The 17679-nt window shown below is 43.9% G+C and overlaps 1 protein-coding gene across 2 annotated transcripts in view; it reads right to left on the reverse strand.

Annotated features, from left to right (window-relative positions):
* Window positions 1-17313, reverse strand: part of LOC143975581 (extracellular calcium-sensing receptor-like) — a 122098-nt gene extending 104785 nt beyond the window's left edge. The window contains exon 1 of one of the 2 annotated variants that reach the window (XM_077478045.1): window positions 17008-17313. In XM_077478045.1, the coding sequence (XP_077334171.1) occupies window positions 17008-17240 (233 nt within the window). In that variant the 5' untranslated portion in view covers window positions 17241-17313. The remainder of the gene's footprint in view (window positions 1-17007) is intronic. The other variant, XM_077478047.1, reaches the window with a different exon arrangement.
* Between the last annotated feature and the right edge of the window lie 366 nt (window positions 17314-17679).

Genomic DNA, 17679 nt, shown 5'->3' on the forward strand with positions numbered 1-17679 from the left:
AGATTCGCCTGGAAGAAGACAAGCCCTTTCGGGAGAGAGTCAGATGAATCCCACCGGGGGATCTCGAAGATCTGAGAGAACAGCTGGCTGAACTCAAAAGGACAGGCATCATTAGAGAGTCCCGGAGTCCTTATGCCTCCCAATAGCGGTGGTAAGGAAGAAGAACGGGTCCCTACGGCTGTGTATTGATTATAGGTCCCTGAACCGGAAAACCATTCCTGACCAGTACACCACACCTCAGATAGAGGATAGAGGATGCCTTGCAGAGCCTGTTGGAGGCGAAGTGGTTCAGTGTGCTGGACCTGAAAAGCGGGTACTATCAGATCCCTATGTGTCCTGAAGATAGGGAAAAGACTGCTTGTATCACTCCTGTGGGTTTCTTCGAATTCAATAGGATGCCGCAAGACCTGTCTGGAGCTCCAGCAACCTTCCAGAGACTAATGGAGAAGACAGTGGGCAACATGAACCTGATTGAAGTGCTGGTATACCTGGACAATATCCTAGTGTTCAGGAGAACGTTAGAAGAGCACGAAGAATGGCTGGAGGAAGTCCTGAAGAGACTTCATGACGAAGGCCTGAAGCTATCCATGGAAAAGTGTCAATTTTACCAATCCTCAGTGAACTGCCTAGGACACATTGTGTGTGAAGAGGGAGTAGCAACAGATCCTGAGAAATTGGAAGCAGTTACTTCTTGGCCCAGGCCTACAAATTGACCGAACTCAGGTCGTTCCTAGGGTTCTGCTCGTACTACAGGAGGTTCGTGGAAGGGTTTGCCAAAATAGCTCACCCACTCACCTAGCTTTTGAAGAACCAGGAAGAAGCTGGTGCAGACTCAGATCAGTCTGGGAAGCCAAAGGAAGGGTCCAGGAAGAAGAAAGAATCCATACAGGACCAGTGGACTCCAGAATGTGAGGAAGCCTTCAGGCAGTTGAAGTGGAGCCTCACCACTGCTCTGGTCCTGGCCTATGCAGACCCGCCCAAACCGTATGAGCTACATGTGGATGCCAGCCGGGATGGGGCTAGGAGGAGTGCTCTTTCAGGAATATGATGGACGTCTGTGGCCCATTGCCTATGTAAGCCGAAGTCTTCTTCCTGCATAAAGAAACTATCCTACTCACAAGCTCAAATTTCTGGCTCTGAAGTGGGCAATGGTAGACAAGTTAAAGGATTATCTTTATGGGGCAGAGTTCGTAGTCAAGACGGACAACAACCCCCTCACATACTTGCTCACCACTGCGAAGCTGGACGCCAGCGGCTACAGGTGGCTGGCTGCCCTCTCGACCTTTAACCTTCAGCTTGAAGTACAGACCAGGAGTTGGTAACCGAGATGCGGACGCACTGTCAAGAAGGCCCCATGACTCCCAAAAGCCCTCAGAAGATTGGACTCTAATTACCTATGAAGTAGTAAGAGCTCTCTGAGAAGGGACACGCCAGCAAGGGAAAGGTGGGGCCAGAGCAGAAGAAGTAGGAGTGACCTCAGTGGGGGTACCCAGGTGCTATTTTAACGTCTCCCAAATTATGCAAGAGGGCCTTCCCAAGCTATCAAAAAGGGATCTCAGGAGAGTTCGGGAGGAAGATTCACTCTGTGGATTAGTGCTGAAGGCAATGGAGTACAAACAGCCTGATCTGCTGCAGAAGAGCCCCCGGAAAGAAGCCTGGCTACTACTGAAAGAGTGGGATCAGTTGCAGTTGCAACAGGGGGTGGTCTACCGAAGGGGCCCCTCTGAAGATCCCAAAAAGAAGTGGCAATTGCTTCTGCCGGAAAAGCACAAGAGAGGGTCAACTCATAAGGGACAGATTCTACTGGCCTCACATGAGGACCGAAGTGGAGAGCTATTGTCATTCCTGCCTCAGGTGCATATGGAAGACTCTGCCTCAGAGGGCTGCCCCAATGGGCCACCTAGAGAGCCAAGGGCCAATGAATCTAGTCTGCATAGATTTTCTGTGTCTGGAACCCGACCTGAGTGGGCAAGGGGACATCTTAGTAGTTAAAGATCATCACCTGCTATGCCCAGGTGTTCTCTGCTAGAGACCAGCAAGCAGCCACAGTAGCAAAGACTCTTGTAGAAAAGTTCTTCGTCCATTATGGCTTACCTCAACGGATACAAGGAAGAGACTTTGAGAGCAGGCTGATAAAAAGATTCTTACAGATTACATTACTGTATGGAATAATTGTCCCTAGTGGTTTGTCCAATGCCCTGCATGCAGTTTTATATTATATAAACTGTTCTTTCTGCCTGTTAACTTGAGATTGCCCATAGCAACTAAAAAGTGCCCCTTTACGTCAAAAGTGGTCTTAGACCAACTAGAAAACAGTTATAGTAAATTAGAACACTTGCAGAATTGAGTGATAGTGAATCGTGGGGAAATTAATTTTATTATTATTATATTATTATTTTTATAATTATTTATTATATTATAATTTATGATTTTGTGTTTTAACGTTATCATGCCTGGGAGCTCTACTACACTCTTTTATGGACAGATTTAAGTGAGTTATTCCTAAGAATTACAGGTCTACAATATAAAACATCAAATTTCTATGCAAAACAATTGTACAGCTTTGAGACGATAAAATCTAACATAATCATACCGTCAGGGAGGTTAAGGACAATTACAAACCACTTGTACGTGTAGCGCCGGCTCCTGAAGAGCACGCACTATGTGTTTTTTTTAATTTAACATTCCTGGAACCGCAGTTTGGTTTTGGGTTCAATTACACCAAATTATGGCCTCAGTACCAGTCTGGCTGGATTTCACTGTGTTCTGCTTGGCTATGGGTGGAGCTGTCATCCCTGGTAAGTATGAGAACACAGTTCAGCTGGGCCAATTGAGTGGCAATTCTTTCTCGGAACCAGCCCTGTGGGAGTGTTGTCTTGCTGTGCATTCTGGGGGAGGCTACTTAAGGTACTGACATCACGTGCTTTGGGGTTCCAGTCCAGAAGTGCTTTCTGTCTGTTTGGTCCTGACCAGCCCTCAGGGCTCTCATGAGTCTCGGGGCTGCCTTGTCTGAGGCAAAGTAATTGGAAGGAGGATTCGGAGGTGGTCCGGTGCCATCTCATCTGTTGAGAGGCCCAGCGGCTGGAGACGCTACCATGGGAGGACTCTTTGGGAGAAGGCCATGCGGAAGGAGCCTGGAGGCTTAGTTGAAAGACCCCAGACGAATCTACACTCGTATGGTATCGCGGGACCGGCTGCAAGATACTGGTACCGTATGAGGGTTCTCTAAGTTTGTCTACATCCTTCAGTTATTCAAGTGTTCTACAACAAGTCTGTGGCAAAGACGTTATTCAAGTTTCCATACAACAAGTCTGTGGCAGAAATTTTGCTCAAGTGTTCTACAACAAGTCTGTGGCCAGGGGCGGATCCAGCCGGGGGGGCAACGGGGCAATAGCACTGACTGATGTGACATGACATGTCTGAGTCGCACTTCAGGTGCCGCTGCCTCTGCTGAGTCTCTCTCACATCAGGCAATCAGCGGCGCAGAGAGAGAGACTCGATAACAGCAGGAGGAACAGGTGGGTGGAGCCTCTTCCCCTGCACTCGTTGCTAACGCCTGGGCTGCCTGGCGTCTAGCAATGCGTGACATCAGTGAGTCACGTCGGACTCCAGTCTCAGTTTCAGAGCCAATGTGACTCACAGTCACTGTATGGAGCGTTGAAGCTGTTGGAGAACAGGCCAGGGAGGGAGAGGAGAGAAGTTACTTGCACTTGCAGTCACATATGCAGCGGCTGACGTCCACATCCACAGTCATTCTGTGACTGCAGAGCCAGCATTCTTCTTTCTTCGCTGAGTCCACCCCTGACTGTGTTGGCCCCACCCACCGGCACGCACCCTCCTCCCTCCATCTTATCCACGCTACAGGCCTCCACCGCCCCTGATTTAGTGTTGGCTCCACCCACCGCAGGTGATGAGGCAAGTGACAATCTAATGTGTGGCATCCTACGTGGCAAGTGGCAATCCGTAATGTATGGCAGGTGACGTGGCAAGTGACATTCCACATTTGGTGACAAGTGACGTGGCAAGTCACAATCCACAGTGTGTGGCAGGTGATGTGGCAAGTGAAATTCTGCAATGTGTGGCAGGTGACGTGGCAAGTGACAATCTGCATTTGGTGACGAGTGACAATCCGCATTTGGTGACAAGTGACGTGGCAAGTGACAATCCGCATTTGGTGACAAGTGACGTGGCTAGTGACACCCTCAGGGCTCCCACTGATTCTGCATTATGGTGAGTTGAACCATTTCATTTTATATTACAATGTAATAATAGAAATTATGCGCTTCAATCATCCTGACACCATAACAACCATGGTGCCGTAATGATTGAAGCGCCAATACCAGCCATTTCCCATATAAATTGCCCCCCAAAAAACATATTTTATAGCAGTGCCTCTCCCGAGACTGGACTCTGGATCTGCCCCTGTCTGTGGCAGAGACTTTGTCTGAGCATTCTATCAGCTGCTAGGCCTAGTGAGAGAAGGTCTATTCGATAAGGGTGAGGATCCAGTTGTGAATGGCTATTCTCTGGATTTCTAAAGTGAGAGACTTCCTATTTGAGTAAGTTCCAAGAGTACCTGAACTTTCTACCTAAAACCCTCTAACCCTCATTGAGAGATTGTGTTTTGTCTACTCCTTTTAGCAAATAAAAATCCCTTAAGTGGATCTGGTGTCAGTCTCTGCAGTTCTTGGGCCATCAACGTTGTGAAACCCCTAGACGCACACAAGGTGAAAAAGGTAACGGTAAGCCCAAATAAAATCAGCAGCTCCTTCGGGGGTCAGTGCTACACGTGGGGCTCGAGTCCTGGATTTACCGTTACCCCTCGCAACGAAAGAACTGTACACGTGGCCACTACTGGGTAGAGGGTTGAATTTTTGGACTACGCCATTTTGTGAACAAAATGATTGACATCCACTGTTGGTGTGCAGGCTATGGGCAGAGTTGGAAGAAGACAGAGAGTTGCATGACCTCAGGAGCCAGTGGGAAGAGCTTTGCCATTCTCTTTGCTCTGCACGAGGCACCGCATAAGAGTGTCACGGGAGAGAGAGGAGGAAGCTTGTACGTTGCTACTACTACTACTGCCATCGTTGGAGGAGCTACTCTGGAGGTCATGGACACTGCATCATCTCCTATAACTGCTACGACCATGCCCAATTTGAAGAAAGTGGGGCGATCCAGGTCCTCCTGCGGCCGCAGTCGAGGACACTCCAGAAGTTCACCTCAACCTGATCGAAGGAAGGAGAGGTCAACCAACACCGATGGTGAGAAATCTGGGGCCATTGTGTTGGGCGGGACTGTGAGAAATTATCTTCCAGTGGAGGAGCTGAGAGATTCAGAGATGGACTCTCTCTGATGCTGGGGATGATGAGCTCTTTGAGACAATGTTGCAGGAGATGCTTTGGGCTAACGCGGATGATGTTGCCGCAACCTGCAGCATCTCCGGTTAGTTGGCCCTAAATTCGGGGAGTGTAACGACACGGGCGGAAACTCCGACCACTATAGACATAACTTTACCCAAACCTGCGAACTTGCCCATGCTCAAGAAAAGCTCTGAGACCCTAGTGCGCAAGGCCCCCAACTCTTGTGTACCTCCTGGGGATGGGAATTCCAGGGCTCTGCCGAAACTTGCACGGTCTCAGTGGCTGCTTAATAAGAGGGTAGCAACTGAATATGGGTTAGAGTTCCCTTACGTGCCCAAAGAGATCATGGATGTCATTGAACAAAACCATGAGGAATGGTACGCAGAGGATGTCTGGAACTACTTGAAGGTCCCAAAGCCATTCAGAAAGAAAATATTTTCCCTGGACATGTATGAACGTTTCACCAGGTGCCTCGAACACTGGAGCTATGGACGGCACATATATGCGGACAAAGTTGTTATCTGTAGACCGGGAAGGGACAATGTAGTATATTTTGTAACAACTGTGGATCCTCAGGGGAAGTCATTTACTCTACCAGATCCCAGGTTCTACTGGTAGATGAGTTATCGGAACTGTCTTTTTTTTAAAAAAAAGAAGATTTTGTTTCCCTTTTTACTTTGAATAAAGGACTGTGGGTTGATAGTTAAGTGTTAGGTTCTCAAAGAGACTACGTGTCAAGATTTCTACATACCACAGCACTTGTTTAAAGGGAAGGACTGGCACTTATAACTCTCGCCACTAGGTGATGTGAGTTTGCAGAAAAATAAAAAATAAATACATTTTAAGTCTTCTGACTCGCTAGAAACAGTTTTAAGTTTGGAAGAGAGGGACTCATCATTTTTATGATGGGGACTTACCTTCTAGTAATTATGTGTGTTTGATGTTTTATATGTTGTTTTTTTTCACAGGAGAGCGTCTGTCAAGCTACCGGAAAGTAGGTGTAACTTGATTGTATGTTTTCTGTTAAATGTTTTATATTGTTCAGAGTTCTTTGTTGTTTTTCTTTCCCTTTCCCTTTCCCCATTCCAACCCTAAAGTTCAGGTACTTAATTTTGTTAGAAGTAGATTTTTGGTTTTTTTCCTTTCTTTCCGAGACGATGAGGACATTGTCTAAAATGGAAGGGGGAGTATGTAGCGCCGGCTCCTGAAGAGCATGCGCTATGTGTTTATTTTTCATTTAACATTCCTGGAACCGCAGTTTGGTTTTGGGTTCAATTACACCAAATTATGGTCTCAGTACCAGTCTGGCTGGATTGCATTGTATTCTGCTTGGCTATGATTGGAGCTGTCATCCCTGGCAAGTGCGAGAATGCAGTTCAGCTGGGCGCATTGAGTGGCAATTCTTTCTCGGAACCAGCCCCGTGGGAGTGTTGACTTGCTGTGCATTCTGGGAGAGGGTACTTAAGGTTCTGACATCACGTGCTTCGGGGTTCCGGTCCAGAAGTGCTTTCTGTCTGTTTGGTCCTGGTCCTCCTGACCAGCCCCCCGGGCTCTCATGGCCTGGGGTGCAGATTCATCCAAGTCCGAGTCTCGGGGCTGGCTGGCCCGAGGCAAAGTAACTGGAAGGGTTCGAGGGTGGTCCAGTGCCTTCTCATCTGTGGAGAGGACCAGCGGCTGGAGAAGCAACCACGGGTGGACTCTTCGGGAGAAGGCCATGTGGAAGGCTGGCTTCTCAGAAAGAGCCTGGAGACTTAGTTGAAAGACCCCAGATGAATCTACACTCGTATAGTATCGCCAGACTGGCTGCAAGATACTGGTACCGTATGAGGGTTCTCTAAGTTTGTCTACATCCTTCAATTATTCAAGTGTTCTACAACAAGTCTGTGGCAGAGACTTTATTCAAGTGTCCATACAACAAGTCTGTTGCAGAGACTTTGCTCAAGTGTTCTACAACAAGTCTGTGGCAGAGACTTTGCTTTCTCTGAGCATTCTATCGGCTGTTAGGCCTAGTGAGAGAAGGTCTATCCGATAAGGGTGAGGATCCAGTTGTGAATGGCTATTCTCTGGATTTCTAAAGTGAGAGACTTACTATTTGAGTAAGTTCCAAGAGTACCTGAACTTTCTACCTAGAAACCCTCTACCCCTCACTGAGAGACTGTGTTTTGTCTACTCCTTTTTGCAAATAAAAATCCTTTAAGCGGATCTGGTGTCAGTCTCTGCAGTTCTTGGGCCATCAACCTCTGGAAACCCCTAGACAGGTGAAGAAGGTAACGGTAAGCCCAAATAAAATCAGCAGCTCCTTCGGGGGTCAGTGCTACATACGATATAGGTCACATGAGAGAAAAACCTTCTGCCAAAGGTTTTTTTTCTGCATCATTAGATTGAGAGTCAAGAAAGACAAGACCCACCTTGATTATTCCTGTTTGAGATACTACTCTTGGCGATGAACATTTTGGTTTGTTCATTTGTCTCTCTCAGTATTTATGGGCCTGTTTAAACTTTTGTGGATGATGTTATTCAGATTATTGGACAATCCATTCAAAAGTGTGACTGATCCAATCTCTAGGTGAATGCTCTTCTTTTGAGGTATTAGCAGCCATAATTGACATTATAATTAAAAGAAACAGGTGCGCTAATCTATAAGGATATTCACAGTGAAAAAATACACAACAAAAATTTAAAGGCATAAAGTCTACTCCTGCAAAAACAAGTGTATAAAAAAAAATAAAAAAAAATTGGGTGAAAAGACTCATAAAGTGAAAAATATACGATTCAGTTCGTAAAAGGTGCAAAAGAAAACGAGGCTAAAATTAAAAAGGTCCAACAGAAAGATATACATTTGGGTATCAAATCTCTCTGTGATAGAAGATACCTCATCATTTGCCCCACTGATAAGGGAGAGGGTATTGTGTTGATGAATAGACTGGATTATGAAGGGGAGACAACCTCTTAGCCCTTGTACACACGGTCGGAGATTCCGACAACCAAATCTGTCGGATTTTGTCCGTCGGATCTTGTTCGAAACTGTTGCATACACACGGTCGGACAAAGTTGTCGAAAAATCCGATCTTTCAGAACGTGATGACGTAATTTCGTTACGATGGGACTACGTTCAGGCTAGTAGCCAGTAGCTTTGATGTAGGAATTTGATCTGAGCATGCGTGGCACTTTGTCCGATCGGAATTCTCTACACATGATCGGAGTATGTCCTATCGGACCAGTTTGTCGGAAAATATTTCCAGCAAGTTTGAATATTTTGTCCGACGGATATTCCAACGGAAACAGTCCGATGCATACCACACACAGTCGGATTATCCAACAACACGGTCCGATAGGACACATTCCGACGGATTCTCCGACCGTGTGTACAAGGGCTTAGGGGCTAGGTCTACTTATAGCATTAAAAAAAAAGACCCCACTAATAAGTATGCTAAATTTTTGAACCAAAAAATAAAGGAAGGCTTTGAATCAAAATTAATAAATAAAAAAGAGAGAATTCCTGGTGCCACTTGCACCTAAAATTCCTATTATCACCTGTCAAAGGTTCATAAAAGTTTTAGTCATCCACCGGACCAATTGTGAGTGGGATCAATTCGGTGACCCCCAGAATTGGAAAATACATTGACATATTCCTGCAACCTTTGGTCAATAAGACCCAGGCATTCCTGAAGGACACTATGCAGATATTAAGGCAAACCTCAGAACTCAATATGGAGGATGGTATTCTATTAGTAACAGCTGATGTGCCTTCGCTCTACACTGTTATTCCCCATCAGATAGGGTATCATGCAGCGAAACACTTCCTTGATAAAGACAACCAGATTCCCCATAAAGATTTAATTCTGGAACTTTTATGTTTTGGGATGGAACATAATTACTTTTTTTTAGCAAGGGAATTATTACCGTATTTACAGCAGACTGACGTAGTGATGAGGGTAAAAATTTGCCCCCAGTCTAGCCAATCTGTTTATGGCTTTATGGGAAAATTAGGTGATTTTCACAGATAGGCATCCTAATTTGAGATTTTGATGTTGTTACATTGATGACACCTTTTTCATATGGATGGGGGATGAGAACTCCCTTCATATTTCCATGAAAGATCTGAATACTAACAACTGGGGTAGTAGGTTCACTCATGAATGGAGTGATAACTCCATCAACTTTTTGGATGCTACTATATTCAAACAACACATTAAACTTCTGACAAAAACATTCTTTAAAACCACTGATAGAAATGGTTTTTATACTAGTTGGGAGTTGTCATCATCCCAACTGGCTACAATCAGTTCCTAAAAGTAAATTTCAATGAGTTTGATGAAATTGCTCTAATTTCGACGATTTTAGTCTGCAGGCATTCACTTTGAGAGATCGCTTTGTGAAAAAGGGTTATGATAATCGCGTTCTAGAATCGGAAATCCAGAGAATATTGACTCAGGATAGGAACACACTCTTAGTCCTTAGAGACAAAAAAAGTTAATGTTTCTGATAAATTTCAATGGTCCTTCTTGAACACTTTTTCTTCCCAGTATAAATGGGTTAATAAAATTTTGACAAAACACTGAAAAGTCCTCAAGGTAGATAATGCATTGGGTCCAGCTCTCCCTGATCAACCCAATGTCATTTTTAGAAGAACTCAAAACTTGAAAGATTTGGTAGCTCCTAGTTCCATGGAGGTGTTAGGGAGTGTTTGGGAATCTAAAAGTCTTTTAACCATGTAGAAGGTGTAAAGTATGTAAAGATTCAAAAACTATAAGGACTGCTTCCTTTACATCTCATACTACCAAATGTACTTTTCCCATTAACCACTTCCCGCCCAAAGACGTCATATGACGTCTTTGACTTTCAGTGGGGATATTTGAATGATACCTGCAGCTACAGGCATCATTCAGGTATCCTGGTTTTCAACCGGCGATTCTGTGCACCATAAGAATAATCATAGAGACAGTTCTGCCACTTGATTGTTCTTACAGGTGGCATGAGGGGACATTCCCCCCTCCCACCGGCTTCCGATGCTTCTTCGGACTCTCCCGTGCCATCGGGGACCCTGTGAAAGAATCGGCCGTCGCCGGATAATGACCATAGAGATTTCCGGTGTCTCTATGACCATCGGAGGCCTGGGCGCAGCATTATGATGTCACATCCCAGCCATGGATGTAAACAAAGCCACGATTGTGGCTGGTAAGCATGAGATTGTGGATTTTTTTTTCCAATCTCATGTTTTCCAACCTGGAAGAGAAATGTGGGGTCTTGTTGATCCCGCATCTCTCCATAAAGAGGACCTGTCACAAAGGATTCCTAATACAAGGGATGCTTACATTCCTTGTAATAGGAATAAAAGTGATCAGAAAAAAAGTGTAAAAGAAAGTGTAAAAAAATAAATAAATAGTAAAAAGTAAAAAAAAAAAAAAATGCCCCTTTCCCCAGTAGCTCACGCGCAGAAGCAAACGCACACATAAGTCCCATACACATATGTAAACACATGTGAGGTAGCGCCACGTGCATTAGAGACGAGCAACAATTATAGCACTAGACCTCCTTTGTAACTCTGTAAAAAAATGTAAAGCATCACCTATGGAGATTTTTAAGTACCGAAGTTTGCAAAGTCCCTAGGGTATTTTTATATATAAAAATATATATAATGTTTGGGGGTTCTAAATAATTTTCTAGCAAAAAAAATTAAGCTTTTTACATGCAGGAGAGGAGTGCCAGAAAAGGCCCGGTATGGAAGTGGTTAAGGAGTTCATTACATGTGGAACTGTAGGTGTCATATACCTCCTGAGGTGCCCTTGTGGGTTCCAACATATTGGGAGGACCATGCGGGCACTTAAAGTGGTTGTAAACCCTTACAAACCACTTTGACCTACAGGTAAGCCTAGATTAAGGTCCAAGAAATATCTCCTAAACCTACACGGTTTAGGAGATATTTACTAAAAGACAGTGTGGCACAGTGGTGTAGTGGTTAGCACTCTCACGTAGCAGTAAAAAGGGTCACTGGTTCAAATCACAACCATGACACTACCGGCCTGGAGTTTGCATGTTCTCCCTGTGTCTGCGTGGGTTTCCTCTGGGTACTCCGGTTTCCTCCCACACTCCAAAGTCATGCAGGTAGGTTAATTGGCTTCTGTCCAAAATTGGCCCTAGTATATGAATGGGGACCTTAGATTGTGGGCTCCTTGAGTGTAGGGACCAATGTGAGTGTGCAATGTATGGGGATAGGGGTAGACACTCACTCAGGTTGAACTGGATGGACTGGTGTCTTTATTCAACCTTACTAACTATGAAACTATGAAACAGTGACAGCTGTCTATGGTGCATGTGTAGACAGCGGCATGCAGGCACATTATCGCCGTTAGGAGCATGCCGCTGCTAACGGCGATATGCCGTTAGAGGCAGCTCCCGTGCGCATATGCGGGAGTGACGTCATCACTGCTCCGGCGCTGTGAGTGGCCTGGAAGAAGAAGAAGAAGTAGCCCGTTATGCTTTACCTTTGCAGGGAGACAAAGAGGAAGCAAACCCATCAGGGTTTACTTCCTCTTTAAAGTGAGGATAGCAGAACATCTTGTGAATATCAGGAAAAGTTTTAAAGGGCACAGTGTGTCCAAGCATTTTCGTGACTACCATAAGAGAGATCCGGCTTTATTGCAGGTCACAGACATTGAGAAATTCACACCCTATTGAAGGGGAAGCAATATGAAAAATCTATATCTTGTTGTGAAACCCATTGGATTTTTTATTTTTCGTACTTATAGACCCTTGGCATTGAACATAGAGATATTAATTGTTTCATTAATTATTATTAAGTTTCATTGCTAATAGCTTTTTTTTTTTGTATTCCTTTTAGATTATTATCTATACTACTGTTTACTCAATTAAGGGTTTTATTTTAATATCTAATAGATATTATGTCTACTTGTCATACTGGATTATGTTATATTATGTTCAGTTATACCTACTAATTGGCATATTTTTTGACATAAACATAGTTTATGATGACTCTTTAGCCGATTCGCACCCGCCCTATAGCCAAAAGATGGCTACAAAGCGGACGCTCTCTGCCGGGAGGCCGTCCCTGGACGTCCTCCTGTTTACTTCCGCAATGCATGCTCGGGGAAGTTCTGTGCTGGTCGTGTCCCTTGGACACAGGCAGTCACAGATCGCTGTAAACGACCAATCACAGCGGCCGTTTACAGCGTGATCGGCCTATCCAATGAGAGATGATCTCATATGTAAACATATGAGATCATCTCTCAGTGCCGCTCTCCCTCCTCACACAGACAGCGTGTGAGAAGGGACAGATGAACGGCTGCAGCGGCCGTAAGTAAAAAAAATAAGTAAAAAAAAGTGCCATCCGCCCCAGTGCCATCCGCCCAAGTACCATCCGCCCCAGTACCATCTGCCCCAGTGCCATCCACCCCAGTGCCATCCTCCCCAGTGCCATCCACGCCCAGTGCCATCCTCTCCAGTGCCATCCTCCCCAGTGCTACCTGCCCCCGGTGCTACCTGTTAGTGATATCGTCCCCAGTGCCACCTGTTAGTGCTATCTGTCCCCAGTGCCACCTGTTGTCAGTGCCATTTGTCCCCAGTGCCATCTGTCATCAGTGCCACATATAAGTGCCATCTGTCATCAGTGCCACGTGTCATCAGTGCCACATAGTGCCATCTGTCATCCATGCCACATATTAGTGCCATCTGTCATCAGTGCCACGTATCAGTGCCATTTGTCATCAGTGCCATCTGTCAGTGTCACGTGCCATCTGTTGTCAGTGTCACGTGTCATCAATGCCACTTATCAGTGCCATCTGTCATCAGTGTCACGCGTCATCGGTGCCACGTATTAGTGCCATCTGTCATCGGTGCCACATATTAGTGCCACGTATTAGTGCCATCTGTCATCAGTGCCACGTATTAGTGCCATCTGTCATCAGTGCCACGTATAAGTGCCATCTGTCATCAGTGCCACATATTAGTGCCATCTGTTATCAGTGTCACGTGTCATTGTCCTGGTGCTCCAGGGCCTTCAAAAGTATAATAGGTAGTCAACAAGTTAGATGTGTAATTTATGCTCCTAGAACACGTAATGGCGCTCCCTGCATGTTGGGCCTCTCTATGTGGCCAGGCTGTGAAAAAGTCCCACACATGTGGTATTGTAATACTCAGGAGGAGTAGCAGAATTTTTTGGGGGGTGTCATTTGTGGTATACACATGCCATGTGAGAAAATAACCTATTACAATGACAATTTTGTGGAAAAAAAAAAAAAAAAAAAAAAATCTTAATTTTGCAAAGAATTGTGGGAAAAAAATGACAACATCAAAAAGCTCACTACACCTCTTACTAAATGTCTACTTTCCAAAAAGGGGTAATTTGGGGGGTATTTGTACTTTCCTGACTTGTTCGGGTCGCAAGAAATGAGATAGGCCACCAGTACATCAGATGTGATCAATTTTGTATGATTCGCACCACAGTTTGTAGACTCTCTAACTTTCACAAAGACCAAATAATATCCACTAATTTGGGTTATTTTTACCAAAGATATGTAGCAGTATAAATTGTGGCCAAAATTTATGAAGAAAAATTTATAATTTGCATAATTTTGTCACAGAAACAAAGAAATATGCGTTTTTTTTCAAAATTTTCGGTCTTTTTTCATTTGTAGCGCAAAAAATAAAAACCCCAGAGGTGATCAAATACCACCAAAATAAAGCTTTATTTGTGGGAAAAAAAGGACAAAAAAATAATTTGGGTACAGTGTTGCATGACTGAGTAATTGTTATTCAAAGTGTGAGAGCACCGAAAGCTGAAAATTGGTCTGGGCAGGAAGGGTGTTTAAGTGCCCAGTAAGCAAGTGGATAATATGTATACGTATCTGCAAATGGTGATCATCGTGAAGAGAATCAGTTGATCTCTACATCCTGAACATATTTTTTTTTAAAAAAATTGTTTTGTTTTAATTAATTATTTTTGGCCTTTATGTATGCCTAATACCAAGTATTGATTAAACTTTGGTGGCATAGCATATTTTTATTCTTATTTAGAATTTTTTACATGTCCCATTTAGGTGACACAAAAAGGATGTATAGATCAATTCAACTTCTGGTGTAATCCACTTGTATTTATATGCTATTAACAGACTTCATTGGTGAGTCTCCTTTCCCAGCAGAAGCCTGTTACGAAGAAACTAGTCGAGTGGAGCCCATTGTGAGACATCTAACCGTTTGAGCTGGCTGGTGCAAACCACCACTCTGTTTTTCATGTGCATTTAGTTTTTCTGATGTTTAGTTTCCTTGGTGTAAGTTTTTAGTGTGCTGTTTTATTAACCCCTTTGTTGAAACACATTGCACTATAAGGCTATCCTCTTCTTCCAATATGCTCTGGGATTTATACTTGAGTTGAATGATTAGATTTCAGCTTTCCAAAAAGATACCGTGATTCCTACGTCCATTGAAAAACCAGGTCCAGTTTTACAGCTTAAACCCCTTTCACACCAGGGCGTTTTGCAGGCGCTATAGCGTTAGAAATAGTGCCTGTAATCCGCCCAAAAAAATCTGCACCATTGTCTGTAGTGTGAAAGCTGAGGGCTTTCACACTACAGTGGTGTGCTGGCAGGACATCAGGGAAAAGTCCTGCCAGCAGCTTCTTTGGAGCAGTGAAGGAGCGGTGTGTTTACTGCTCCTCCACCACTGCTCCCCATTGAAATCAATGGGGCAGCGCTGTAATACCGCTGGAAAAACACCGCTATTGCGGCGTATTGCTGGCGGTTTTAACCCTTTCTCAGCCGCTAGCGGGGGGTAAACGTGCCCCGCTAGAGGCCGAAATGCGCAGCAAATCCGCTATGGGCGGTGTGGTGTGAAAGGGGTCTTTAGGTTTTGGAGCCTGATGGGATCGTTGTTCAGTGTCTAATACTGCTGTTATCTGGAATTAGTTAGTTAATTGGTTAGTTTCTACAGCCCAGTCTGTTGGAGCATGGTGGGATTATTATCCAATGCTTGAAACTGCTGCCATCTGGTAAGAAGTGAATCTATGTGGTGATGGGATATTAAAGTCTTTGTGTTTTGAAGAGCACTGACGTTGCCTTATATTTGGTTCACCCAATTCCCTTGAAGAGCACAGAAGTTTTTCACATACTTCTTGGTTCACTTAGTTCCCTTTTGTATAAGGGTTTGCCAGTTGGACATTTTTTATGCACATATTTAGTTTTTTTTGGCGTTGCACCTTTTATGAACTGAATCGTATATTTTTCACTTTATGAGTCATTTCATCAATTTATTTATTTTATACACTTGTTTTTGCAGGAATGGACGTTATGCCCTTAAATTTTTGTCATGTGTGTTTTTGCACTGTGAATACTCTTAAAGATTAGCGCACCTTTTTCTTTTGATTATCTATGGTAGGGGTTCGGACCTTATGGGTTGCAGCTTTTCGTCATCTATATATTTTCATTTATTTATGTGTTTATTTCTCTTTTTCAATAGTCACCCTTCCCTTCTCCAGGAGAGTAGGATAAGTGCAGGATTTTAACCCTTTTTGACATCATAGTCAGACAAGTGGGGTTCCCCTGGCTTTATTAAATATAGACTGATTGTTTTCAATTACTACCTGTTCTCTCTGATGAATGGATTGCCTCTGCCAATGAATCTGGTGTATATCCACCCCAGAGTGCCTTGTTGGCCTGACGCTTTGCCCAGCTGAAGCAGTTCAATATAAACAAGCTTCACACAGTTACCTCAAAGTATCTTTAGGCCCCTTTCACACAAGCGGACATTATGTCCGTATTTCATCCATCCGTTTGCGGATGAAATACGGACATACATGCATCCCTATGGGGCAGCGGGTGTCTGCGGATGAACAACCGCAGACACCCGCTATTGTCCATCTCCGCAACAGTCCGATTCTGCAGACGGACGAAAATCCTATTTTTCTATCCGTCTGCAGAGCGGATCGGATGAACACGGGCAGACGGTCCGTGCTCATCCGATCCCCATAGAGGAGAGTGGAGAGCTGACAGGGCGGTCCCTGCACAGTGGGCTCAGCGGGGACAATGGAGCCATCCCCGCTGAGCGAGCGGATCATCACGGGGCGGATCATTACTGAATCCTCCCTGTGTGAATGGGGCCTAAGGTCTATTGATATTAAACCCCACTTTTGTGCATTGTGGTTATAACAGTAAAAAAACTGCTAGAATGAGCTATTTGAGACAGCATAGGTCTATATGTTGGCCTGCATTTCTGTTGTACACACCACCAGGAGAAAGGAGACTCCTTTTGTGTTGACTACCTTTTTAATTGAAAAACACAGATCATCTCATCATAAAAGGTGTACATGCGTACAAGGCACTAAGTCTCCTATTATTAATGTGCAGTGTTTTCAATTATTGTCTTATTAAGTTGAATCACTTTGGTGAGGCTACTCCTATATACCAAAGTAACCCCAAGAAAAGAAGGGTGCCACAAGAATCCAGAATAGCTAATAGGTGTTCACACATTCTCATTTAATCATGACATAAAATTATAGAGACTGCCTGGACTCAGAGAAATGTAAAAATGTTTTAAATGTCATATTTTAGCTCCAGCAAGTTATACAATATTACTATTGGTGTCTGTGAAACCCTTACTGTTTTCTGCATATAATCATAAAGGGTACGGTACTTACAGGCTGCAGAAAGGCAGTGGAATTGTGTTAAAATGAATTTTCCCAAAATTAAAAAAATTGCTGACTGAGAATATTCCACCAATAACAATGTTTCCTTCCTTAATACTCTCAGACCCGAATAACAGCTTCCGTTTAGCAATAACACATGGAGGACCATAGCTTACTTCTTGACATTGTGCTAGTAGAATAAAAGTATAATATACAACAGATACAGGAACAGCTTTACCAAACATTGTAAGGCAATCTGTTGTCTTATGCACTACTGTCAGGTGCCATATCTTCTATTACAGCCTGCTGCTTGTAAGTGTGTTGTTGCTGGTTTCCTCAGGCTAAAGTAGCCAACTTTTATAGTCTTCAATATGTGCGAAAAAATAACTTAATTATTCAATTATTGTACAACTTTACAACACTTAACCATCTTTGGTACAGAGCCTAAAAATATGTTTGGCTTGTTGGTGATTATGCTTTACACATACTTTTTCTATATACAACATTCTGTATATCATTTTTGGAGAATAAACTTTTAAACAGGCCTCAAATACAGGTCTTGGAGGTTTAATTGTTAAAGGGATAGAGAGCAGAAAGAAGATACATTTTTAATTTTCTTTTAACCTGTTCCCGACCGGCTCCTGTAAATATACATTGGCAGAATGGCACGGCTGGGCAAAGTAA

This window comes from Lithobates pipiens, unplaced genomic scaffold (assembly GCF_037356315.1).
Source record: "Lithobates pipiens isolate NorthernLeopardFrog02 unplaced genomic scaffold, aLitPip1_a1.2 Scaffold_13, whole genome shotgun sequence".
NCBI classification, from domain to species: domain Eukaryota; kingdom Metazoa; phylum Chordata; class Amphibia; order Anura; family Ranidae; genus Lithobates; species Lithobates pipiens.